General features: G+C 43.1%; 1 protein-coding gene across 1 annotated transcript in view; it reads left to right on the forward strand.

Moving 5' to 3' along the window:
* Positions 1–15,208: 15,208 nt before the first annotated feature.
* Positions 15,209–26,535, forward strand: part of LOC120838810 (phospholipase A2-like) — a 38,055-nt gene continuing 26,728 nt past the window's right edge. Inside the window, exons 1-3 of the mRNA XM_040208880.1 lie at positions 15,209–15,212; positions 15,353–15,512; positions 16,790–16,921. Coding sequence (XP_040064814.1) covers positions 15,209–15,212; positions 15,353–15,512; positions 16,790–16,921 — 296 coding nt within the window. The remainder of the gene's footprint in view (positions 15,213–15,352; positions 15,513–16,789; positions 16,922–26,535) is intronic.

Consider the following 26,535-nt stretch of genomic DNA (forward strand, 5'->3'; position numbering starts at 1 on the left):
TACAAGTGTCGATATCGTGATTTTAAGCAAAACAAAGAAGCAAGAAAAAAAGAACTGAAAGAATTTAAAAGTGTTTTTTTCCGTTCTCGGTTTCTCAATTTATTAAAAAATGCCCTCTGGCAAAACTAAAAATAAAAATCTTGTTTACGCATAAGTAAGCACCTCCGCTTACTTGCGAAACACAATACAAAGTCCTGATATTTGTCTATGAGGGAATTATCACTCGGCCATATAATATCCTGAAATGTCGTCGATGTTATGGCGAGCAAAGTACTTTGAGGGATTTTAAAGATTTCCGATCTTTTCCTCAGTGTTCACCAGGGCGGTGGGGAGACAGTAGATGGCGCTTTCATACCTGCGCCCGAGGGCAGACCATGCTTCGGGGAACGTACTTACGGCAACTCATGGGTGCAGGCTTTAATTGTCTTGACTAAGAATCGGGAAAAAAGCTTGAGCGTTCTTCTGCTTCGAAAACATTTAAGATTATGATCACTTGCTATCTGAGGGGTGATTTGTATATAAAATTATAAGACAGCACAATGACAGAGACAAAGTTTTTGTAGTTTAACTTTGAACGATTTCGCCGTGGCGATGGGTATCGAGCGGCCGCAGAAGTTTGAAGTCAACAGACGGTGAGATACGTACTTTTACTCGGGTCACTGATGGCCGATATGTTGACGATTTGAGCCACGAGGACCGGTGGGCTCGTCGGCTCTTTTTAATCGACTTCTATTGGCCTCGATATTGACCTAGACGTGGCGCTAGTGTCGCGCTATCATCATCATCAAAGTGGAAATAGAAGCGTGGCCGCCCTACACGGAGTTATAAATACTAGGAGGGGGCAAGTCGCAGTATATGTGGAGCCTAGTCATAAAAAGTTTAAACGATATTGTGCCCAAAGTGACCGCAGATCTCTCTTCTAATTGGTGCGCGTGACATGTCAAGTGCGAGATGGATGGCTGATCGTAGGATTCCTTGCAGGCTTGGGTTGCGCTCGTCCGGTAGGTTTAATCAGATCGAATGCTACGCATGAAGCAAGGAAGCAAGCGGTTGAGATTATAATGCAGTTAAAGGCAAAGGTGCAAGCGATGTTTAGGCGGGTCACGAGCAGACGACACACAGGTGCTGGTACACGGGACGATCAGGGCAATCACCACAACGGGGAAAACGAAAGCCTGGCGTCGCGGGGACCACGGTGTCCGGGGCGCTAATTTCCTCCGGCTACGGGATGGGCGCTTGCAGCGTGGTCGACTGCCGCAATCGAACTAGGTTTTCTTCAGCGGGGGTTACCTTTCACTGGTAAGCCCTTGACGTATTACACACGCATAGTTTTACGATAACAAGAATCGATCAAAAATTCTTTTAAATTTCCGACGATCGCCGAACTGTGGAAACAATGGATTTCGTCCGTTGGTCGCAGCGGTGGCCGGACCGCATCGAAGTGGAGCGTGGTGTGCTCCGTGCACTTCTAATTGTAAATAAAACATCTCTCAACCTCGAGTCAAGTTGAGTTGGTTCAATTTGTCACGACCGCAATAAAACGTCCCTGCATAGCCGCCGCAACGAAAAGAAAAAGTCGAACATATTGTAGCCTGATATAACATATGAGAGCGACGAGAGCGCAGCTATAATTTGCAGGCGAGCGCGGAAATCATCGCCGTAAAAATGCGTAAGTATTGGTCCAATCTGTCGGGTCGACAGATTCACACAATAATGTGTGTATATAATTTATGCTTGCTTTGGCTACAGCAGAAATTAGTGGCCAGAATATAAAGGAACACTCCCCGCAGATGCACGGTACATTACCCAAAACACTCCAACAGACTTCGTTACAGCGCTGACGTTCCACGTTGAATACTATCGCTTTCAGCATGGTAACGGTCTGTAGAAAACAGAAGGCATAACGAAGCGCAGCAGGCCTAGAGTTGGTCGGCTGGGCGCGGGCCACAGTTTCTAGCTGTGATGACTGATAAATGAAACCCACCAGCACCACGCCCCCTGCTACCCGCAATCATCAACCATGCGACGGTCACTTGCTGCGCCGATAAGTGAGGAGTTTAAGGAGGAAAATGAGAAAGAGGCGGTGCGTCAAGGGAGCATGGCTTGTGGAGGCTACGCGGCTGACGCCTACCTTTCTAATCTCCTTGCCGCCCCGTATAAGGTATCCAAGTTCACGTGCGAGACGGTGTAGATTCCTGCGTTTATTTTGTCGTATAGTATCGGTGAGAAAACATTTTAGCGGAAAATGGTGCTTTACTGTTCGGTGCTTCGGTAAAGATCGAATCGTATTACCAGCGTACGGCCTAAAAATAAATTACCGCTCATCTGGATGCGTCGTCCACTCTAGGCAGACGTTGGGAAGCATGGATCACCACGACGGATGTCTGTCTCACGGTTTAACTGCTCTTATGTTAAATATATTTTTTTTTCAAATAGATATACCGCACGCAGTACAGTGCGTGAGAATTCAACAAAACAATGAATTCCAACCCATAATACTGGTACTGTGGGCTGTGAAATCGCAGGTTCTATGCATTTTTTTAACTTTTAGCTTTTGCAGTAGTAGGGAGTTTTAGTAGACCGTGTTTCCCCCTCCGCTAAGCCCCTCCGCTACCCGGAACTCTGCAGCCAAAGCCATCAGCGCGCAGGCGCAGTGGCGGTTTCTTTGTAGCGGAGGGCTAGCGGAGGGGAAAACACAGTCTACTAAAACTTCCTAATATAAATTCCGGATTTTCCGGACTATAGTGCGCGGACTATACACGTTTAAAAGTTGAAAGTTCACCCGATGCGGACAATCTACAGGTGTGGCCTATAAAATTATTTGTTTTTTTCTCGATTGTTCACTGTGGCAAGACGCGAAATATCTTATGAGTAACAGGCCATATTCATGTTGATTTATGTACGATAAAGCTTCTTTGTGAACTAATAGAGGACATTTTTCAAAGTGTGCTGTGTTTTATACTTTTTACTTTCGGACTAGGCCCTAAATGTGGACTATGCAGGCGGTGCGGATTATGTACCGGGTGCGGACTATCTAAGCAAATATTTTTATTTTTGACCCCAAATTTGCCCCTGCTGACTATGCCCCGGGAAATACGGTACTTCGCACGAAAATAAGCTAGTGCTGTATTAGAAATTGCCATGCTATTGAGTTCCGCTGCAGCCATTGTTTCCTTTTACTGCGCCATTGTGTGGGTAAGTTTTCCGGAGTCGGAACAATTCTACTTTGTTGGGATGAGGAGAGTGTGCGTCTTCTAGTTACGATCCGGAATATGTTCGTTAACACGACAACTTAAACAAGTGAAACATCCTATTGTAATATGTCTGCCGCGAGTGGAACAAACGAGTGTAACCGAGCAACGCAGTACCGTGCTTTTCTTGGTAGTTTGGGTTTTCCCCCTTTAATTTTCTCGGTGAGGGCCGCGGATGTCAAGAGGCTAATATTATAAATTGATGACTAAATAATCTTCTATTCAAACATACTAGACTCTGCAACTTCAATAAATGACCCGCAACACGATACAGACAGCATCGGCCGCAGCGCCACTATTTTACTGATGAGGACTAGCGACTCTCAGGAGACTTACCGATCACCTTCCGCCCTCACCTAACGCATATCGGCACTGGGCAGTTCAACTATCAACCTTCATATTATTAGAGTGATGTTTTAATCACAATATTTTTTCCAGTTTAATCAGACTCTTGTGCCGAAGAAAGTCTGAAAAAAGGAGAAAAAAAACGGACTGTTGTATTATTTCTGACATGCTTATTTCTTTTAGGACAGACTTGCACGGTAAACCACTTCAGCATGCTTGTGAACGCCATGGAGGGTCATTATACTGTCTAAATAATAACTTAAAGATTCCTTCACTTTTAATGGCTTCCCGTATGCATATTTCTAGAGGCGTCACAACCTGAAGTTTAAAATGTAAATGCAAAATGCCATTTATGGCATAGTAAAAATAGTAAAAGAACGCGTGGTTTTAACGTATTTCATGTAGTATGACTGGAAAAGAATCAATTAACGAATTTATTGATTGATTAGTCAATTGAAGGGTGTTGATCAGTCAAATTTATTTTTTAATAAACCGCCAGCTCCAATCGAGATTCAACTTTTTACAAACGCTATGGATTGTGTGAAAGATGAAAATTATGCAAGACAAAGGTTCTACAAACCGCAGCACTAAGATTATGGGAGCATCCGACTTAACATAAATCGTTTGCTGAATTTCCACACGTGTGAAGCGATACAACATAATCTTTAGTAAGTAGGAACAACAAAAACAAAAAGTGTTTAATAAGGAGAGGTCAGCTCAGCCGGAAACGGACTTTCGTCGTCGAAATCCATGCTTCTGAATGTGCGCCCATAGCAGACGACGCACAGCGGTGTCCCCGTTTACGCACGTTTCCCATTTCTGCCGCACGGAGGCGACACGGTCCGATCTCGAGGTAAATTCTTCTGGCAGAAAAAAAACATACGAGCGCACCGACCCAGTTAGGCTAAATTCGCAAATATCTGATTTTTGAAAAGCCCCCGCCTCTTCTCTCCCTTATCTTTCCGAGCGGCCCTGTAGAACCCTAGGAGATGTATAGGATTATTAGCGGCGCGGTGTTTTGGTTACGGCCGCCGTGGTTACGGCCTACTATGTTCCCTCTCGTGACGTCATTACCTTCTGAACAACAAGCTCGATGGTGTTTGTAATTAGCATGGTGGAAGCTCGAAATCATTGCGCTCTGAAACCGACAGTGCCAACACCGACAAAATTTAAGTTCTTACATTGCTCTTAATTCCGCTGATAAGAAATCCTTAGCTGAGAGCATACGGCCAATCGTGGAAGGCCAACCACTGCGACGCGTTCGATCGCGCACGTTGTCAATAGTCGATGACAGGTCATAAGAGCTTGGTAGCTGCTCCAACTTCAGCACGAGCTCGTAGCCTTCTGCTAGGCTTTGGCAGCGCGTGCTACAAGGTGTTTTCAAAGGCAGAAACTGGCGCTCGAAGCTGACCATCCACCTGATTCGTAATCGATTACCAACAATAACGAGGATGAGTATTTGTTTTCATAAGGGTTTGAGCACGATGTGGCAAACCTCTAAGACGCCACAGCCACTTCAATGTCTGCATGATGTCTGCATGATGCCCGCATTGGAGCAGCGTGGTCGTGCCAACTTGTTCGGTCACGAAAATACATTTACTTGTGATTTGCTTAATTGTTTCTCTGTTCAAAGTGAATCTCCATCAATGTGGAGAGGGAACGGCGTGTATACACGGCAGGACTGCAGACTTCGCTCCATAATCCCATTCAGTTGTCGGCGTTCGTCTCTCTTCTGCCGGTTAACAAATTGGCCCAGTGGAAGTGGCATTTTACACCTGGTAAAAATAACTTTCTTCTGTATTAACACCTAATCGCTAGGCTTAAAAAAAGTAATTTAATAAATTGCTTCAGAGGGGTATGATACACCATTGCACGGAGCACATTTTATCAAAATACTTACGTATGGCTATGCGTCAAGAAAAGTACCGATCTATCGTCTGATGAATGTTGACCGGTGTAAATGCCATGCTGGTCTCAATTAACTAAGTAGGATGTAAATCTGTACCGAAAATTTATTGCGGCATTGTAATATTTTAATGAGTTCTTTTTTGAAAGTTCTTTTGTTTGTCAGTTATCTAGATTAAACCAAAAGTAAAAGCCTAGAGTATTTTGGTATCGGGTTCTGATCGAATGCCATATGCGGAGTGTCCTCAGATTTTCAGAAAAGAAGCAGTGACCCAGCCAAGTACTGGTTTGTCAAATATTTGTTGTTAATCTGAGGAAGACACATCATATATCATAAAATCTTACCTTTGTGGACCATCACATGCAAAGAAAGAATTTACTTTTTCACCTTTTTGTGGGACGCCAGAGAGGAAAATTTGGCATCAAGCAGTGAAGGAAAAAGAAGACAATCCAAGAAGCGGCCGTTGCGTCAAGTGACCTCACACAGCGGCTCGTAAAGGTCGCATTATTGGAGCTCTTGGAAGTTTCTACTACGGACAGTCGGCTTCTAAAGGCGGTGAGATTATCTTCAACGGTATTCGTAGCCGGTGTTTTAGCAACGAAATTCCGCCTTTATGACGTGATAAACTTTTTATTTCCCCGTCATCATAGGATTTTGTAAATGGTAAATTAAGACGAGCTAATGCAACACACATAGGCCGAATCAGCGCAGCCTGGGTGCATCGCTGGGTGCATCTTCTGTATCGTCACATACAAAGTAAAAAATCTGGGGTAGAAAAAATCATCTTGTTCACAGTTTGTTCCTTAATTCTCGGTGCCCCGCTTACCGTGTTCAACGATGGGTGTGGTCACTAACGCGAGCCATGTACAAAACAATTCATCGTGAGCTATGGAAAACTTTGATAGTGTGGAAGGAAGGTTATTGCAGGTCGCTTTCAGCACGCACAAAGCAGCAATGGAGGCGGTATTTACTGGTCGTCATAACTGAGTCATCGAGCACCGTGGTCTGCGGTAGCTGAGCACGTGCTGACGACGAGCTTCCATTGTTCTATGCAACGTGCATTTCGCACCACCAACATAGCCGGTCTTACGAACGCTTAACTACGAAATCCTTCTGAGAATGCGCAGTGAGCATTGAACTCAAATATAAGGCGCCCAGTGTATATTCCTAAAGATACAGTGACTTTAAATACCCCTAAGCCCTGGTTTATTCACAAACTACTATTGCTCTGTGCGTTGCGGTCTTCCTCACCACACTCACAAAAGCTCCTGCTTGCATACAGCCCTGCGTTGAACGCATAGTGTCAAGTCTTGGTCTATATTTAATAGGTTTAGCCAGCAAGAAGGGCTAGGAATATTGAAACCAAACGGTGTTTTAGTCTTACATCAAATTCACATGGCAGCGTAAAGGGACCTTTAGCGTAGGTACCTTAGCTGACGGTACCTGTAGTAAATGGCGTTCTTGATCGCACGCATTGATCTCTATGTCCATTTTATGGATCACGTTTGAACAGCTCCGAATATGGACGGTAATGCGGCCACGGTCGACTATCTTTTTGGTAGAGTTATATTATCTCTAGCAATCATAGTAATATGGCGTACAGCGCTATGGCGGCAGGTTGCGATAAATATAGTTGTAGGTCTAGTACACTGTACCGCGGCTGATATTTTGTGCTTGATTGAAGTTGTTCGACGAAGCGGATTCTTGAAACCTGGCGTGAACGGTAGCCCCATCTTTGAGGACCCGGTGAAAGTTCTACGAAAGCGTAGCACCGGGAAAAAGCAGCGCAGATCGCATCGTAAGCAGACGCTGTACCAGTGTCTGCTTTCGATGCTTGTTTCGATGCAACTTTCGATGCGTGCTGTGCTGCTTTTCCCTGGTGCTCCGATTTCATGAAACATTCACCGGGTCCTCAAAGATCGGGTTGCCGTTCATGCCGGGTTTCAACAATATGTTTCGTCGAACAATTTCAATCAAGAACGAAATATCACCCACAGCTATTTTTATGGCAGCCTGCCACCGCAACTGCCACAACGCTGTCTGCCATGGATGGATGATAGTGGCTGCAGCAGCTGTACCTTGGCTAGAAGTAATATAACTCTACCAAAAAGATGGCCGCCAGTGGCCTCATTCGCGGAGCGGGCAAACGCGATCTAGCGAGTAGACATAGAGATCAGTGATCACACGATAAATAAACTGAGTACCTCAAATTGATGTGGATTGCGTTCCTGCTAAACCGCAAGAGGAGCACATGATAATTATTTCTCAAGATCGGTTCGACGCGCAGTTATTGATTATTGTGTGTGAAATATCACATTTGATTCCTAAATATTATATGTGTTTTGTGACAATTTTTTTTTCTCTACGTCTAAGGGCGCACCTAAGTGAGTCTTTCTTTAAAACGTCCGACCTGTCTGGCCGCTGTCCCTAAATCATCTGCGGTTACGAATTTTCATTGCAAGGTGGGCGACCTTTTTCTGTTTAGCAGCTCCATTTTTCCGCAGTTCTCACTAAAATAGCTAAATAGTGCCAGACAGAAACGAACCGCGTCGGAGTCTCACGGTTACGCCAGTCGCACCATCGAAAGGGATGGACGACGGCGAGAATGAAAGGTCCTGGGCGTGAGAGTCGGACGACTCATCTACAAACCTGAAAAAGAGCTCGCAGTGGTCCATCGCGTTCGGGTTCGTAGCAGACATCGTTTTCCACGGGCCGTCGTTGCTACCTGCTAGCAGGAATATGCGTTCCTCGTTAATGTATTATTCCATCACATTTGTGTTCACAATTATTTCATAATTTGCTACTTATATATTCAATTTGTCACGACGCGTTAAACAAGTAATATTTATATATCTGTGATTTTTATTTTGAGTTCGTGGGCCAAGCTCCCTGTAGCTGTAAAGGGAGCTTGGCGAGGTCCGTTTAACACAAGACCTCCCTTAGCGAAAGGGATCATTGTGAGCCATGTGATTACGATCTTCAGCTCCCTTTACTACCGGTACATGTGCCAAAGGTACCTTTACGCTGCCGTGTGAATTGGATGTTAGTGGCAAAATGGCGTCCACCCCTTTTTGCCACGAAGGGGACGTGACCTCAGGCGCCTTGGCAGTTTGCAATTTTAAAGACGCCAACCCATCTTTGTCCTGGCATATAACCTTAGAAAAAACGATGAGCGACCTATGTGGCCATAAGTGGATTAAGAAAAAAACACAAAAAAACAAAGATTACATCTGTATCGTAGCACTAGGTAGGCGTTTTACTCTATCTCGCGTCAATACAGGTTGTCAAGGGCTTATATAATTTTGTGTCTTCCACCTCTTTTTTTTTTTTTGGGGGGGGGGGGGGGTATTTTTTGTGTGCGGCACTTTTTGTCTGAAACTCGGAGCATCTGTGAACGACCAATCACCTAAACGCCCTTTTTCTTTTTTCTTTCTTATTTAATTCTTAAATGATATAAATGTATATTGAAACAAATTTTAAAAGTTTTTCATGCTTCATGAATACGAGATTCACCGCACAACGTTACCAGATCCCTTTTGAAATTGGACGTTTTATTTCACGAAGTATACAGGAGGAGAAATTGAGGGACAGCTTTCTCTTCTGATGAGGAGATCGTGAGCTCGTAAAAAAGATAAGGGTAGGACAAAATTTTTGCACAAGCGTTGTTTTTCTAAGAGTGCTGTAAGCGCTCAATATGATACAATAACTGCCGTGGTGAAAAGTTTTTACTAAAAAAATGTCGCAATCTTCTCACGTTAACTACACAAGAGACTGACGGTTAATCCTTTCAGAAGCTCCCATCATCATGCCAAAAACTGCACTGTTTGGTTGGCTGCTGATCTATGCTTCGCAAGAATCAGTCTGGACAATAAAAGCATCCTCTCAGACTGGATCAAACCTAAATGAAAAGCGAAAAATTCTCACCAATCAAACGTGGGACTTCAGCTTCGAAAAGCTCGCAAGGAAGACGTCCCTCTATAGGGCCAAGTTGTCATATGAAAAGTAAGGTTCCAAATTTTAAAATATGATTTTATCGATTTTAAGACTTTCTGGTGAAAGTAAAGTGAAAAATTATGCGATTCATTACGGAAAAATGCCTTTTAACAGATTTGAAGAACTGGTGATGATTTGGCAATTCTTGGGCAGGCGAAAAGCTGGGAAACTCGAGTGTTAATTGTAACCTTATACCTTCGTAACCATCTTTTGCTGCTCTTCTTTTAACCCATTCAGACAAAAATAACTATGGCTGACATTGTGCACCAACGGTAATGTGATCCCAGTGACAAAACTTGTACGCATTTTCTCATTGAGACTGCAGTGCCATTGAATTATGATGCCGACTGCCCTGAACTTAAAATAACTAAAAAACCGTAATTTATTTTCTTTTTTTCTGTCTTAAAGTAAACTACAAATATCAGACAACGCGTATTCTGCGTAAATCCAGCTTCTATACCGAGAATGCGCCTACATGCGTGTGCTTCTGAAAGATACTCAAGGTTAAAGCTCTCACCTTATCTCTAGTACGTCAATAAAAGTGAAGATAACGCCGTTAACCGGACACTTCCTCTTATCAGAGAGCTATCACGCCCACGCGATGTAGATAAGAATGTGCAAACGGTAAATTTCTCATGAAAGTCTTTCAAAAGCATGAGCAACAGAGTACCTACAGAGGTATTGCACACAAACAAAGAGATGATGCTGACCTCCCCCACTTCATAAAACTAATGATTTTGACGTTTTACTCTTTGAAATGGTCATCGTCAACGATATCTTCATATTTTAATAAAGGAAGTGGTTCTTAACAATGCGGAGTGTTAGTAGGTCTCGTTTCTGTAAACAGTATGGGTATCGTGAGTTCGCACTATACTTCATTTGAGCTTAAGTCCACAAGCGCGGACGCTGCGAGCTAATGGGGCCAATCAAGCAGAGCAAAAATCGCAAGTCTATACAGCGATAATAGAACAGGTGCAGAAACATGAAAAATATCAAGATTGTGCGCTCTTTTAGCCCTCTGATTGGTACCACAGCCTCGTAGGTTCGGCTGAGTCTAAAGCCTAAGGTGATACAAAGTATAGCACCTTGAGGAGTGCTTTCAAGTGCGCAGACAGCGATTCGGGCCTTTGAAAACGATTCGGTTCAACTTCCTATTGTGTTAACATTTTATAGAGACGGCTGTTAGTAGCATCTGGACTATATACACGTAATTTCCGGACTCAGCTTTCTTTCAAGCAAAGCGTTGCTCCATGCGAACACAAAGCCCGGAGAGCTAAAATCCTACATAACACGACTTCATTATATTTCTGACCAATGTGAAAAGAAAGCCACTGCAATTAAGCGCTCTGAACTGACTCTCCTTTTTTAATCATGCCATCTCCTGAATCTATATATCTTTTCTTTTGTGCTTGGTGTTTTTTCCTGATTGCTGTGTTCGAAATGCATGCTTTATCTCCACTATTCATGCGACGTAATTTTTTATTGCCCTTCCTCGTTTCCACATTTATTTTGTACTGAAGAATGAAATAAACAATGAAAAAGTTTTTTCAAGCCAGTGGAATGGAGTGCTAGTGGAGATTCGTTGTTAACTCTTCCTGCTTCATCTTAATTTTATACCAAAATATCGTTCGAGTTGGTGCGTCCTGCGTCAGGAATTGTCATATCTGACGATATTTAAAATCTTGCACATAATTCTGCTGACGTTTTGGGGAGGTTTTTGTGCTACATATATCTTATGTATAGGAAACCTTTAAAATAAAAAATAAAAAGAAGTGCTCTCAATTCTTTCAGCTCCAACGTAACGCAACGAATGTTCACTGACTATTTTAACGAGGGCTATAGTTTCGTGCAGCTTTTCCAAGACTCAAACGGCAGCATTATTGATTGCAACATTTCTTCAGAAAGGTGAGTTTCTTATTTTCTAGGGTTTTCCGGATGCTTTTTATGCGTAAACCCTAAATTTAAACAGTAAGTGATAAAAAAAAAACACGTGAGAAGCGCGGACCGGTCTGTGATCAGAAGGGATATTTCTAGGGTGTGTGAAAGATTTGATGTAGATTAGGAGTCTAATAAAACACTTAGAAAGGACACCTCACGTTTTAAAACAGAATATCGAAACGTGCCATACATTTGGGATACATGATCTAGCTGGCTTCCGTAAAAAAAGAACACCGTTATGAATACTTTGGTTTATGCTGCTAAAAATCCATTGTGAAAATTCTAAGCAGAGCAGAATTAAAGGCTAAGCCGATAAACGACATACTGCCGATTCGGCTCCCGAGTGCTTCGCTGGGATCACACTTGCAGAACATCTTCGAGGGTATAACTTATAAAAATGGCCATCTGAGTTATCTCCCTATTCTCATGCCATGTTTAGTTATGCCTTTTCTGTGATCAGAGCTCTTAGTATACGCCAGAAAATATCTTGTTTGCAGGTCCGTCGTAGAAAAACTGGTCAAGAGCACCCACGACCGAAACGTTACAAGAGTAACAAAAAAAGAAATGAATGCTTATGTCGACTTGTGCGAGCAACGGACTGTGACCATAGGGAGGGAGTCCCGTAAAATCTTATTTCAGAGCAGCAACCAGCAGCACTCACACACCTTTCCCGGTAAGAAAACACTCGGTACACAGAAATGCGACTGTTGTACGAATGTATGAGAGAAAAACCAACAGTAAAATCTACCTGTACCCTGTTAAAGAGTAGTGTTTAATTTTGTTGTAAAAAACAGGGGGAGTCCTGGCCCGGCTATAAAAAGCTGAGCGATATGTTGGATTTCCCTCGATGCAGCAGGCACGTCGATCATTGCAGTTGTTTCAATCACTTATGTCAGTAACAAGGACTAGAGGTACCGCGCAAAAAGCAGTGCGAATCGCGTAAATTATTTTTGAGTAAATTATTAATCTAAGGATATTAACGGCTACCTTACACCAACTGCATTTAATTGATTAAGATCCCTGGCGCACAAACGATAAATAATTACAATTATATATTAGTCTTAGAAAGGAATGTAATTATTTGGTTATTAGACACTTTTCAAAAGTTCATCGAGCAACAATGGCGATCACGATTGCTTGCTCAAGAAGCGCGTGATTGGATCCGAGTCTTCGCCGAACGGTGACGTCAGCGCTCGTGTCCAGTACATGCTGAGAGTATGCATGTGTACAAGCAATGGCGGACAGCCTTTGGCGCGGAATTTTCAAAAGGGTCTATAACTTTTCATTCCAAGCTAATAGGCTTTAGTAATGGTGATGTAATACTGTTTTTTTTTCTGCACTGAGATGCATTTGTCTATTTATATGTTGTCTTACAGTTGAGTGATTATACTGCGTTTTACATCCTTAATATTTTGAGCCGTTTTTGCTTTGCCTGCTTTATCAATTGTCTGATAATGAAAGTTACGTATCAGTTGCTGAAATATCTGCTATTAAAATCGCGATTACTATTTTTTTATTAAAGCCGTTGAGAGTAAAATGTTCAATTAGATGTAGTAGGCTCTGAAAAAAATCTAATGGTGGGCAAACTTCTAATTATTATAAAAAAAAGGTCGACATGAGTCGTGACAAAATAGTAAATGTACACATCACAATCACATCATCCTGATTTTTTCTTTTATTCTGGGAGTGTAACTCACTCTTTCTTTATACGGGCAGGTCCGTATGTAGTGAGAGTTTGGTCAGTCGGAGGAGGCGGCGGGAGAAGTGGAGCGGCGAAAGTGGCGGTGCTGCCAGCGTCGCATACTCCTCTTGTGGTGATCCTGAGAAGTAAAAATAGCTGAGATGACTTAAAAAAAGACGCGTACCGTGGCGCAGGTATCTTTTGCTACTGGATGAGGCTGAAAGTATATGAAGATATAATTACAAGGGATCACTGGACAAAGAAAGTTTCAAGTTGCTGAGTACGTTTACTGAGCCAGAAAAGGCGACATTGAAGAGAAACGTTTTCTGAAACACGAGGCGAAACTGCGAACACAGGGTTCGCGTTCGGGGTTAGGGTCAAGACCCACAAGGAGCCGAGTCCGCGGTTTTTACCGTCCACTACCTCGTGACCCTCGTTAAAGAGAAAGATTGAGTACATTCTGAATGTCATCGTGACGACAACGTCACGTGGGCTGGGCCTTAAGTTACGAAGAGTCGCAAATTTGAAATATAGCACGCAGAACTGAAATTCTTGAATACCCACAAGTTGTGTCTGGGGAATATAAGTTAAAAGGAGCGGTGCAACGACATTTAACTGGAATGTTTTTCACTTTACACGAGCTTACTGGCACTAGTGGGACTCAAGGATACCCGCACGCAACGCCACTGGCCAAGAAACGCCTTTGTTGCGGTGTAATTTCAAGGACAAAATCGATCATTTTCATTCAATCTCCCTTTGCAAAATTTGATGACGTAACGTGGGGATTGAAGTACTCCCAAGTGGCGATATTTGAATGCGGTTCATAGATTGGACCCGAGCATTGCGTGGGAACTGGATTTGGACTCGTAATAATTACTAGATCGAGAAGCATTCGGATAGTGGCATATGTTAATCGCTGCAACGACGACAGTGAGCCGAGCCATAACAATGTCTGGAACTCAGCGCGTGTCCTGTGCTTTGCCAACCCCAGCGCAAGGCTATGATCAACATTCGCGGCATATAATCGGCTCCAGATCACGTGGCCGCTTGTTCTGGCTGCGAGTTGAGGGGGTGAACGCTGCTCGTTTTTCTTTAATTTTTTTTTTATTACTTCTATTGCGTGGGGTGAAAAACGAACGCGTGTTTCGGATCCGTTTTAAGGGGTATTTGCGCCAAGTACAAAATTGTTGCATTGCCCCTTTAAGCTCATAGCATTCGCTAAAGGAATATTCGTGACTCGTGCTTGTTCACAAGTGCACTAAATCAACGCGCTTAAGGTTAATGAAAAAATTTCATCCAGTGACGTGCACTTATTTTCGCCCTATTCTTACCAAATTATGACCGAACTCTTTACATAGTATAAACGACTTGATTTTCGCGAATTTCCCGGATCGCCTACAGTTCGTGAAAAATAGGCCCCGTGAACAATTACGGTAAAATATAAACACATTCGTGTCTATATTGAGATCCCACTGCGTCGTGAAAATTATAGCCCGAAAATGATTTCAAAACTTCAGCTTTAACCTAAATCGCGAAATATTGAGCCCGCGGAAAATAGGTCGTCTACAGTATACGGTTATCTCTTCGGACAACCTTCAGCGCCCTTACGAGTGGGTCGTGGTTTGTACACTTGAAACTGCGTATTCATAATCGGCACCTTCCAGCAGTCTCAACGCTTTTAAAGTCTCAGTTGATGGCAGAAGTATAATGAGAAAGACACTCAGTGTAATTTCGGGTGTCAGCGATTTTGTGAAAAGAAGATTTATGGTGACAAAGCAATTATGTAAGTGATATTATAATACTAAGATCTCTCACTACGACTGAAGCTAAAAAGCTTCAACTATAACTCTCTTAGACAAATTACTCTTAGTAAAAAAATCATAATTACAAATCACTTGATAGAGCAATAAATCTACGCCAATACCAAAATATAACCGAAGTATTGCGAAAAGGTGTCCACCGCTTTTTTTCACCGAGATCGCATCGATTTCCTAACACAACGCCAATCTTACTTCTCATTGTTTGATCTGATTAGAAGAGGGTTAGTGGTTGGTGTTCTGAACAGTTCACATAACAGGGTAAGCCCAGGGACGTATGAGTACGTGTATAGAGCCTTTTGGTAGTGATAGGTTATAGCTAAAAACCAATGCTTCCACTATAAAAAAAGAGATAAAACGCTTTACTTCCAGTGAATAGAACAACGTGTTCTGTTTAATTCAATACCCGGATTCGACGCAGGAACAAATTGGTGCGGGTTTGGGAACACGTCAAAGAACAACAACGACCTGGGGTTCTTTCGAAGAACGGATGAATGCTGTCGCGAGCACGACCGCTCACTCGACAACATACCGGCTTTCCAGACAAAACATGGCATTACAAACCGGAACCTCTACACGATGTACGTTTTCCTGCCTGCAGCGATTTCTATCCTCTGTCTTTAAGATTCAGCATCTATACATTGGCAGCCTAAAGAAACCAGGCAATGGCGAGCCCCAGGGCTAGGAACTATGGCTTCGCAGTTAATAAAAACACGGCGTAAGGAGATACGAACGACGAAGAATAAAATTGGGAAGATAATAAGGGGCTCTGTATTTTTATTTAAGCTGTCGTTGACGATATACTTTCCAGCAGAATACGTAAATAATCCCTTAATCTACTGAAAGACCTAGAAAGTTTCAGATTTTCAACAGGTCATCGAGATACTTATGCAACCTTAGAAATGACATCCGGGTGCATGCCCGCGATGTACTAGAAACAAACTTTTTTTTAACCAGCTTATCCCATACATTATCCCAATGTTGATAAATTCACAGCTCATCATGCAAACTTCACAGACCCACACACGCAAATATGTCGCTCCCAAAAAGTAGCAAAGCGTACGCCATACGTACGAACACGCATAATGGATTTAGCCCGAAGCCCTTTCTTGGAATGCTGTTTTGATCGATTGGAATGCTGCTTTGCTGTTTAAAACATTGTTCACTCGCAGTCGCCAAATTAAGTCCAACAATGTCACTATAAACACTGAATGATCATTCCAGCGTGGCCCTAATTAGTATTTAATTAGGATATAAACTTCCGAAGCACAATCGCTTCTCCGTTCTCAAAGTGCTGAAATCAAAACGAACCTTGTTCCTTTTGTTTCTTCAATGGCGCGCCGTGTTTGGCAGAAAGCATGAATCGCTTACCACACTTTTTCTTTGCGAAGCGGAATTAAAAACAAACTAACCAGTGTCCGCTGTTTACTCTGGTGGATTTCTTTGTCACATTGTTCACAGAAAGAGAGCGCTATGCCTTTAAATTTAATAAGTTAAACACTGCCACTAATATAATCTTCGATACAAAGTTGCGATCGCCCTGTGAAAGCGCCAAATTTTCAGGTCTATTCTTCAACTCACCTGGGGATGCATGCCACCTTACATATGTTAAAGCTATAGCCATCATTCAGCGATAAACAAATTGAATACCCCCTTTTTCAAGACATTTCTTTTTATTTCTTAGTTTTCATTTTTTGGTAAATGAAAAATATCACAAAAGCTCGCGAGTTTACTCTTGAATATTTGAACTCCTACAGCTAGGATATACGAAATAAAACTCTAGTCCCAGCTCCTATACAGACGGATAATAATATACATGTTTACGTTCCTGTATTTACCATTTCTTGGGAAATTGCAGGACAAACTGCCAAGACGACTGCAAGTTCTACAACTGTTTGCTAAATCTTCGCCTGCTGTCTTCACTATTTGTCGGTGAATTCTTCTTCAATATTATTAGTGCCAAATGCTTTGCCTACACGTATCCAAAAGGGTAAGTTTAGGCTGAAAATATATAATTCAGCTCCTCCTAAATGTCTATCTGTTGTAATACTCAAGAGGTATTGTTGGGTAGGTTAACAACATGCCGCTTGTTCAGTAAGAGCGCCCCCTCAGCAATGCCTGCTTCTACACTGCACGTGACTTGTCTGGGAAGTTTCAGTATCGGATGTCTTTGGGTTCACACATTTCGGCGTGGTCGTTTCGGTATATGATTGCTTGGATACGTAGTAGGCGTTGTGCCTCTAATTTTTCGCTTTATATAATATTGAAACAAATTTGCAAAAAACGATACTGTTTCCGACAAGTCAAAACCGTGGAGATTCTGCTCACGGCTGATTTTGCAAGCATAAAATTACATCGAAATATAAGATTTTTCTCCTGGGTAAGCTTTCTGTGATCTTACCATAAAATACATAGGTGTTAAAATTCCATTTGTAATTTCTTATTTAAAGAAGCATAATAAATAACCTTGTCGTTCGTTTCGAAATACATGTATGATCTTCAGATGTGAGCACTCATACCTGTCTATCATTTGTTTTTGGGAGACTGAGGCAAGATAAATAATTACTTCCTTCACATTGACAAGTTAAAGATATGTATTTAAAATGCTTCTGATTATATCAAGAATGAATAATTTGAAGCAACGCATAAAACGCCTATCACATATATACTTGTTAACTTAGAGCTCTCTGTATTTAATATAACATTTAATATTGTGTTTTATATTAACTTAAAAGAGACACGGCTTATCTCGTTAAAATATTGTCTTGTTCTATTGAGCTACAAAGTCCATATACAAGTAAAAAAAACTGTACTCAAGAAGCTACGTTGCATAGATGCAGAAGTCGCGTTAAAAGCGAAAACATTTTAGTCAAGGGTTGGTAGTCAATATCTTTATGTATAATAATGTATGTAAGTAAACCGTTTCGCAGCTTCTCGCTGCTGGTCATATTCAATTCGAGGAATGAAAGCCTAAATCCTCCTTCGCTTGCTGGATAGAAAGAAGCCGACACAAATGTTCTACTTCCAACAAGTAGGCGATCAACAGGAACACGAACTGCAATCGGTTTGACTAAAATCCGGGATGCACAACCCGTTTGCCAATAAAACTAGCTATACTGAATCTGAAAAATAATTTATAAATTGCACAGTCCCGTCCAGTTTCTGCAAGTTGTTAAAACTAAAGTAACAGCAGCACTAAAATGAGGTGACGGAATGTAACCCTTGACAACTGAATAAGAAATGTATTTCGAAGAAAGTGAAAAATAATATAAGGTTAAAGTGTTTATAAGAAAAATAAAAAAATATATAAAAAACTGCGAAAATTCTTTAACCTCTAATAATTAAACCAAGCGCCTATAAATGATGTAATATTAGACGTGTCGGGAAGTATTTAGTCCCAAAACAAGATGTGCTTTGATATGTAAGTCAAGGGAAATATAAACCGAATAATCCTTATGTAACGAAACAGGCTCATACCAAAATACCCGATGGCAAAACGACACTTACCGAAATGTCTTCACCAAGTCGCCCTCCAAAATCGTTTGGCACCAAAACTTCCTGGCTGACAATCAAAGTACAAATCATTTATTTTACTCGATGAGCTGGGTCGATGAAAGCGATGACCGGTACTGTGCGCCAATAGGCAGTTTTAGTCGAGCGTTACCGCGCATTACGGGGGACACGGTGCGGAGCCTGGCGCGCGCAAAGGAGCATGTATTGGTACCACAGCAGAAGATGACGGTACCACTGCCGCTCCGTACGGCAGCGCCATGTTAAAAGTACCTAATAAATATAGTGTCAAAGGACAGAGAACATTAAAGACGTTTATAATTCTCTGAAATGACGAGGAGAAGGGGGGGAGGGTACGGAGGGATGGTACGTCCTTGCTCCCCCTCCGTACCCACCCCTCCTCCTCTCCTGCTCCCTAACCATTTCGGGGGGAAATTTTCGCTAAATTTCCCGCTAAATTAAGCAAAAATTTCTCCGCTAAAATTAGCGGGGAAATATTCCCGCTAAATTTAGCGAGAAAGTTACCAATATTTTCCCGCTAAATTCAGCAGGCCATTTAGCACAATTTTCCCGCTAAATTTATCGGAAAGAATTTACCGCTAAATTTAGCCCGGAAATGAAGGGAAAATTTCCCGCTAGATATAACGGGGAAACTGGGTTGGTGCTGAGGTCACGTGACGTCTACTTCCCTGCTAAATTTAGCAAACAATATCTGAGAAATTTTTCCGCTAAATTCAACGTAACGTCACGTGACGTCACGTTTCCCGTAATGACGTCTCACTGACGTCACGTTTCCCATAATGACGTCTCACGTGACGTCACGTGCGATGTCATGAGGGAAATATTTACCCACTTAATTAAGCATAAAATTTCCCGTCAAATTAGCAAAAAATTTTCCGGCAAAATTTAGCGAGACAGTTTTACCCTCGTGACGTCACAAGTGACGTCACGTGTGACGTTAATATGTGAAACGTCCCATAATGTAACGCGCGGTTACGCCGATCCCGACGCCGCTCAAAACGGAAACGGGCGCCTAACAGCTGCGCTCTAAAAACAATATTTTCAAAATTTTACTGAGGGTTGCAATGAGTGTAATAATGCTCGCCTTCCCAACAAGTAGAGGTTAATACAGACAGACTCACACACACAAACAATCAATGACTCGTCAAGCGCATCGCGGGGAAATATGCATACAGTCTTTTCTTAGAACACGTAATGGTATTATTTAAACGTAAACATTTTTCGACAGAGGTCTGTCTGGTTAGGGAGAAATTGAGATTTTTTTTGCGGACTCTAACCAAAGTTTTATTTAAAAAAAAAAAAAAAAAAACACATCGGGTTTATGTGTTTTTTTTTTTTTAAATAAAACTTTGGTTAGAGTCCGCAAAAAATCTGTCAATGGTATTATTGGTAAATTTTCACTTTACCGGATGCGCACGGTCTAGGTAGTTTTTGTGTACGTACTGCACCACGATGCACTCAGAACGTGGTTGATCAGTGTTACTTTTGCGACTTCCTCTAATAAGGATAGCGATTGGTATCGTGTATTAATACAAGATTCCCGTCGTTCAAATGGCAAAAAAAAAAGGACTATAGATTTGCATCAGAGAGAACTAATCGTTCATGGAACGTTTGACCACTCTACCTGATTATATTGCATGAGCTGACATAATTTATGTAAAAGTTAATTAACTGGTGTTTTTTGTTTATTGTGATGCAATAACACTCCATTTCCTAGTAAGTCCGACAGCAACTAACGCTATATGGTTCGATGGTGCCAGCCCAGAAGCGCAAAAAGTTCACCGTTATGGTGCTCTTTCTTCGTTCACCATCTGCAGCTACCAAGCACTTTCAGTTATTACGCCGTGATCCTGTGCTTTCTTTTTGTATGTAATGGGTTTTCATGGTGACGGAAAAAACACAAAGACTAAAGCTGTGAGAATGCCCTTTTAGCATTGCATGGTTGGCTCTACCGGATCATAGCATTGGCTGCTGTCGTAACTAATGTGAAACAAAGTATATGATCGGGGATTTATTGTAGTAAAAAAACGGCTAAAATAAAAAAAAACAATAATAAATAAAACACTAAAACAGGGTTACATTTTTGTTTTCCTCCTAGGCGCAACGTCTCGCCCTTAAAAGAAAAATGCGAATGGAATCAGCTTGGACGTCCGGGCCCGATGGAGTGGCGGATATTTTCTCCGCCCAACTTCTGGATGGATTTCCTAAAAAAGAAACGAGATCAACACGAATGGATATAATGAGTAATACGTCGAAAGTCGACTGCGTTCTTCGAGAATATTGAATGCTTGAGAAATATCTGAATATGTATATTGTTTCTTTTCTATTTTTTTTTTCCATTCATCTTGAGATGTCATTTCTGTAATGTGCATCGTGCCGGCCATGTCCCGCGTAATCCAGCAATATATCGCGAACTGATATATAAAGCTAGGCCAAATAAAATGTGTTTCTATTTCGATTTGCCCCGCGAGACCGATTCAAATAAAAAAAAAAAAAAAACTTGCGAGCATAACCTAGGAAAAAATAGATATGAGCCATTCTTTTCTGTGGAGGTGGATGACCAGCGAAGCTGTTTAGCACACGACGCAGACGATACACAGGATTTTGAACAAAGGTAAGAAACACATCTATTGTCTTGATTGGTGGTCATTGTGGCGAAAGGTACGCACACACATGTCGAGGACTATTGCCGCCCTGAAAGGCCGGAGGAAACTAGACACGCGCTACGGTATCGCCACACGGCGGAAGGAAAGGAAACTAGGCACGGAAGCGGCTTGGAACGACGACAAAGAGAGGGCGTTGGGAGCCCTCTTTTGGTTTTTGTTGACGCACACGAAAAATACACAGAACCTTAGCAATAAGCAACTTCGGTTAAAAAAAAAAACTTGTGATAGTTTACAGCTGCGAATTTAGTATTTGGATTAGTGCGTGTGGCAGGACGCACCTCTTTGAGAAGCCCTATTAGGCTTTGGGATATTTTAACAGCTCTGTGACATCGAGGCATTCAGTGGGCTTCATTGGTTTCCAGTATTTCCTAGAACACTTCAGAGAATCGTCTTCAACTTTCAGATAATGCTTAGCTCTGACACTTTGACTTCTTATTGCAAGCGGTTGCACGACACTCGTGGGGAGTGAACAAGGTTCATCTTATTCCGCTGACGTCATCTAGAATAATCAGCCAGTGCGTCAAAGGACGAGTTAAATGCTGCCGCAGGTTAACGTTGAAGAGAAGCCTGGAGCATACCCTTTATAAAAACAATAAGACGTGGTATTTACACTAAAACACAAGTAGTAGCAGAAAGAAGAGCACTTGGTTTACCCGGGAGACACAACCAATAAATCATCACGATTTTTGTCTGTCGTTCTCTTGCAATAAAAATGTGTCTCCAAAACAATGCGGCGGAACGTACTCATCGCAGTAATCAGCGAAAGCTGTAGAATCGTTCTGTACATTGTGGTAACGTCCAGATCATTGCGGTTAATTCATTTATGCCGTTCGACAATTGCGGCCGGTCGTCATAAACACTGAAATTTGAGGTATTCTAACACTTTAGTCCCCCGACTGATACAGTTTACTACTTGTAGCAAGTGATTCTTTATTTCTTTCTTGACGAAACAGGAGCTCCTGCTTTACAGTCAATCAGAGGCGCACCACAAACAATTTGCAATGAATCGCAACGCTCGATAAGGCAGTTTGTTATAGCTTTGTATATTTAACATTTATGTGCTATATATAAGGAGCTCAGCGAGCCCAATAAGATCTATTGTTCTTGCCTTCTTTCCAAACATCCTTAGGAATATACATTCGAGTGATACACTTTCTCTATTTTACAGAAACTAAAAAGGGGTGTGTTTGAAGCTGTTGAGACGAACATTAGCATTTAAAAAAGTAAACTTAAAAGAAATCATTTCTCGTCATTTCAAAATGTGTCATACTCACGTGCCATCGACTCTAGTTTTCTCATCGACTCCACAGCTGTCAAATCTGCTATCGCAGGTAACTTGTCGACTAAAACACTTTCCAACTACAACGTTAGTCAACATCACTGGTAGTTGCCCTGGTTCAGCGTCACGTCTCTAACATTATCAATTACGTTTTTCCTATGCACTCCAATCTGTCACTGAGTGCACCCTTGCAACGTAATTGAACACACTAATTGGTTTCCTTTCATCAGCTAAGCCAGTGTAAAAAAAAGTCAAAGCCGTTTACAACTTCCTGTAACGCCGAATTGGAGCGCAGCTCTTGAGGAGGAGGAGTGGAGGGTATATTCCTCCTCCTCCTTCGTGATCATGCCTGCTAGTCCTCCTCCCCTCCTGCTCCCCCTCCCTCTCTTCCGAGTACTTGTGTAGCCTGTTTCCTGAAAATAAGTCACATGACTTCAGCGGGGGGTCACGTGACCCCCCCGGACCATACTAGACAATGAGGGGAGGAGGAGGAGGGGGAGGAGGAGGAGGGCAGGGGTCCGGGGGGTCACGTGACCTCGAGGGAACGGGATCACATGACCTTGGGCGGGCCGTCAAGTGACCGGCGGGGGAGGGGAGTCACCCCCAGGGGTCACGTGACCTTGGCGGGGGAGGAGGGGGGAGGAGGAGGAGCGGAGGGGGAGAAGGAGGGGAGGGGCGACGCCGACGCCGACGCCGCACAGGCTGGAAACGAGTCATGTGACCCCCTCCCCCCGAGGTCACGTGACCCGCCCGGACCATACTACACAATGAGGGGAGGAGGAGGAGAAGGAGGGGGAGGAGGAGGAGGGGAGGGGGAGGAGGAGGGGAGGGGGAGGAGGAGGAGAGGGAGGGGCGCGGTTACGCCGACGGCGACGCCAACGGCGACGCCGACGCCGCTCAGGCTGGAAACGGGCCCCTAAGAGCTGCGCTCTAAAAAAAAAAAAAAAGACTAACGAAGTTTTAATAAAAAGGACTGGACTCCTCCTTGCCATTCCGGGTATGACCATTGTGTTGAAACAAAACTAAATATTCTCATGGATTCTGCTGATGAAACAGCCTGAATGTGTCGTACGTACGTTGAAAAATCCGGGAGTTTAAAAAAAAAAACTATAAAGTTTTTGTTTTTTCGCGTTTGCAAGAGCAAAACAAGATCCTCTTAGTAGAGGCGTTTGTGGGGAGAGCCTTTCGTGCTCTTCTAAACCTCAACCAAACTTCTAGCGCGGAGGTGTAACGGTGGGGCCCTTTTATGGTTTCCTTCGGAACACCGTAAACATAATTTGCCATGCTGTGACATCACGAGGTGTAATCCAGACTACTGATTAACTTTGACTGTGACAGTGACAAGCACAGTGGAAGTTTGGAGTCATCACATTCTTATACACACACCCTAAAATTGACAGTCTGACCTTACTGTTATTTCCGTCAATAACATCAAAATGAATTCGGCTACACACGTCATGCTGGATGTTTGTCCAATCGCGAAAGGTCGATCAAAACGAAGAGTTTGGTTGCGCACGTTGCCAATCGCCACTGACAAATCAAGAAAGGCAAACCGTGCCGAGATCCGAGGTAGGGATTTGAGGTAGTTGGTACTTGAGCGTGACAAAACAGCGCACAGAAACGGAGGAAAACACAATTACAGGTAGAACGAAAGCGCCCTGTGAAAAAACTCAAATTACTACTTTACTACAGCTTTTTTTTTGTGTGTAACGAGCTTTTCTTCTCTTATCTCCAATCTTCCTTTCGTTAATCCTAACATTCTGGTGAGCCTGGGCGTCTAATATATCTGCAGTGTAAGGGTACCATCTGGGCGCATGAAAAAGGGTACGTGCCCTCAAAAATTACTTTGCCTGGCGGGATTGATGGCCCCTCAACTGGACACTCAAAAAGAATTCGCAAAATCTTACGGTCTGAGTACTACCAACAAGCTCGGTTCGTCAAAAAGTGCCCGAGGACGGTATGCGCAGCACAAAAGGGAGCTCCACTAAAACTCCGACCGTTCTACTTTGCTCAGAACAAGTTGGTGGGAGTTACCAACAAGGAAGAAGGTTCCACCTCCAACATGCAGTTTTTCATTCCTTGGGGGGCATACAAATTCCACCTTCAACGAGAAAGGTTCTAAGCCTTAGATTAAAGTTCTGCACACCGCCTAATCTTCAGCCTCCTCAGGTTTCGATATTTTCGAACCGAACTGAGGTTCTAATTCGAAATATTTCGATATTTTCTACCATACAGAGATTCGAACTCGACCGTCGAGTTTCGAATTCGAAAGGTTCGAAGCTTTCACGGTTTCTAAAAGTTCGGGTTCGATTATTTTGAATATTTTTTTACTTGAGGGTCGAGAAAATTGAAGATTTCGAATTTTCTTAGCTTGAACTGCGAGAGATTTGAATGTTTCGAATTTCTTTAAATCTCAAATTCGAAAAATTGAAAGTGTAAGAAGACGGAAAAAAGGGGACAGGACAACGTATCAAATTAAACTCAGGACAACGTCTCAAACTCAACTCAGCTGAAAACTCAGCTCAGGAAAACGTCTCAAAGTCAACCCAGCTGAGTTTGAGACGTTGTCCTGTCCCTTTTTTTCTTTCTTAATTCTTACACTGTTTGTTTTGAATTTCATTCCCAGTCTCAGGATTTTGCATCATGATCAACATACACCAGCTTGCCTCCACCTTGACAACTTTTTAGTTTGTAATTGCTTTCGAGGTTTATTTTCCGGGACGGAAGAAACGCCGAGCAAAAAGCATATTAGTCGACACAACTTGAGATCGAAGAGCGTTCTACCCAGGGTGTAAGATAGACAGGTGGGGAAACGGCCCATAGAAGCCTACCGCAGCGCCGTGACCGGATTGTGTACTCGTCTGCTTGCGGGTACCCCTGATTAGCGACAGATGGCGCTGCGGCGAGAGGAAAAAAATTGGATAATGATTTGCATGGAACTTTATTGGAGAGTGCGCAAAATAAACCGAGAGCACGACAGTCCTCCATTGAAAATCCACGGGAAATCATCTCCGTCAGTTTAGCCGGTCGCCACCGGTCGCCCACCCGGAGTGAGAGTTCGCGGTGCTCCACATAGATGGCGCCACAAAAAAAAGAGAAACCCGAGGGGACACAATCCGGTCGCTCATTTGGCTCTCGTTTCTCCACCTGTCTATCTTACACCCTGGTTCTACCATACCGGCGGCGTCGGAAGAGGAAAAACGGGGGGAGGGTGGGGGGACTCCAGTCTTTCCCCCCCTTCCACCCCGATATTTCGGACTGGTAAAGAAAACAATACGGGGAAAGAGGGCATGGTCGAGCTTATTTTAATCTAAAATTATTTATGCATATGCATACATACTGTCGCTCTTCACTGCATAAAAGATCGCGTAAATGGTCATTGCTAGAAACTCGTTGTCAGAAGGCACTACTCGTCACTTGCTTTGTTTTTTCGGAAGTTCAAAGCTATGTTTTTCTGACCTAAATAACTGTGCCATTGGTAAAAAATAATAAATAAATAAACCTAACAATAAATTAAAAAGATAAAAAGCTGGAGAAAAAGTGAAAGCCGTTTACAAATCCCTGTAACGCCGAATTGGAGCGCAGCTCTTGAGGAGGAGGAGTGAAGGGTACTGAGGGGAGGGTAGACCCCTCCTCCTCCCCTCATTCTTTAATATGCTCCGGGGGGGCGGTCACGTGACCTCGGGGGGGGGGGGGGGTGTCACGTGACTTCAAGGAGGGGGGTCACGTGACCTCGGGGGGTCACGTGACCTCAGAGGGGTCACGTGACCTGGGGGTCACGTGGGGGTCACCTTGGGGTCACGTGACCTTGAGATGACCTTGGGAGGGGTCACGTGACCTGGGGGTCACGTGGGGGTCACCTTGGGGTCACGTGACCTTGAGATGACCTTGGGAGGGGTCACGTGACCTCGGGGGTCACGTGACCTCAGAGGGGTCACGTGACGGGGGTCACGTGACCTTCAAAGGGTCACGTGGGGTCTTGGGGTCACGTGACCTTGAGATGACCTTGGGAGGGGTCACGTGACCTTGGGAGTCACGTGGGGTCACGTGACCTTGAGATGACCTTGGGAGGGGTCACATGACCTTGGGGGTCACGTGACCTTGGGGGTCACGTGACCTTGGGATGAC

This window comes from Ixodes scapularis, unplaced genomic scaffold, assembly GCF_016920785.2.
Source record: "Ixodes scapularis isolate PalLabHiFi unplaced genomic scaffold, ASM1692078v2 PGA_scaffold0__279_contigs__length_252992795, whole genome shotgun sequence".
NCBI lineage: Eukaryota > Metazoa > Arthropoda > Arachnida > Ixodida > Ixodidae > Ixodes > Ixodes scapularis.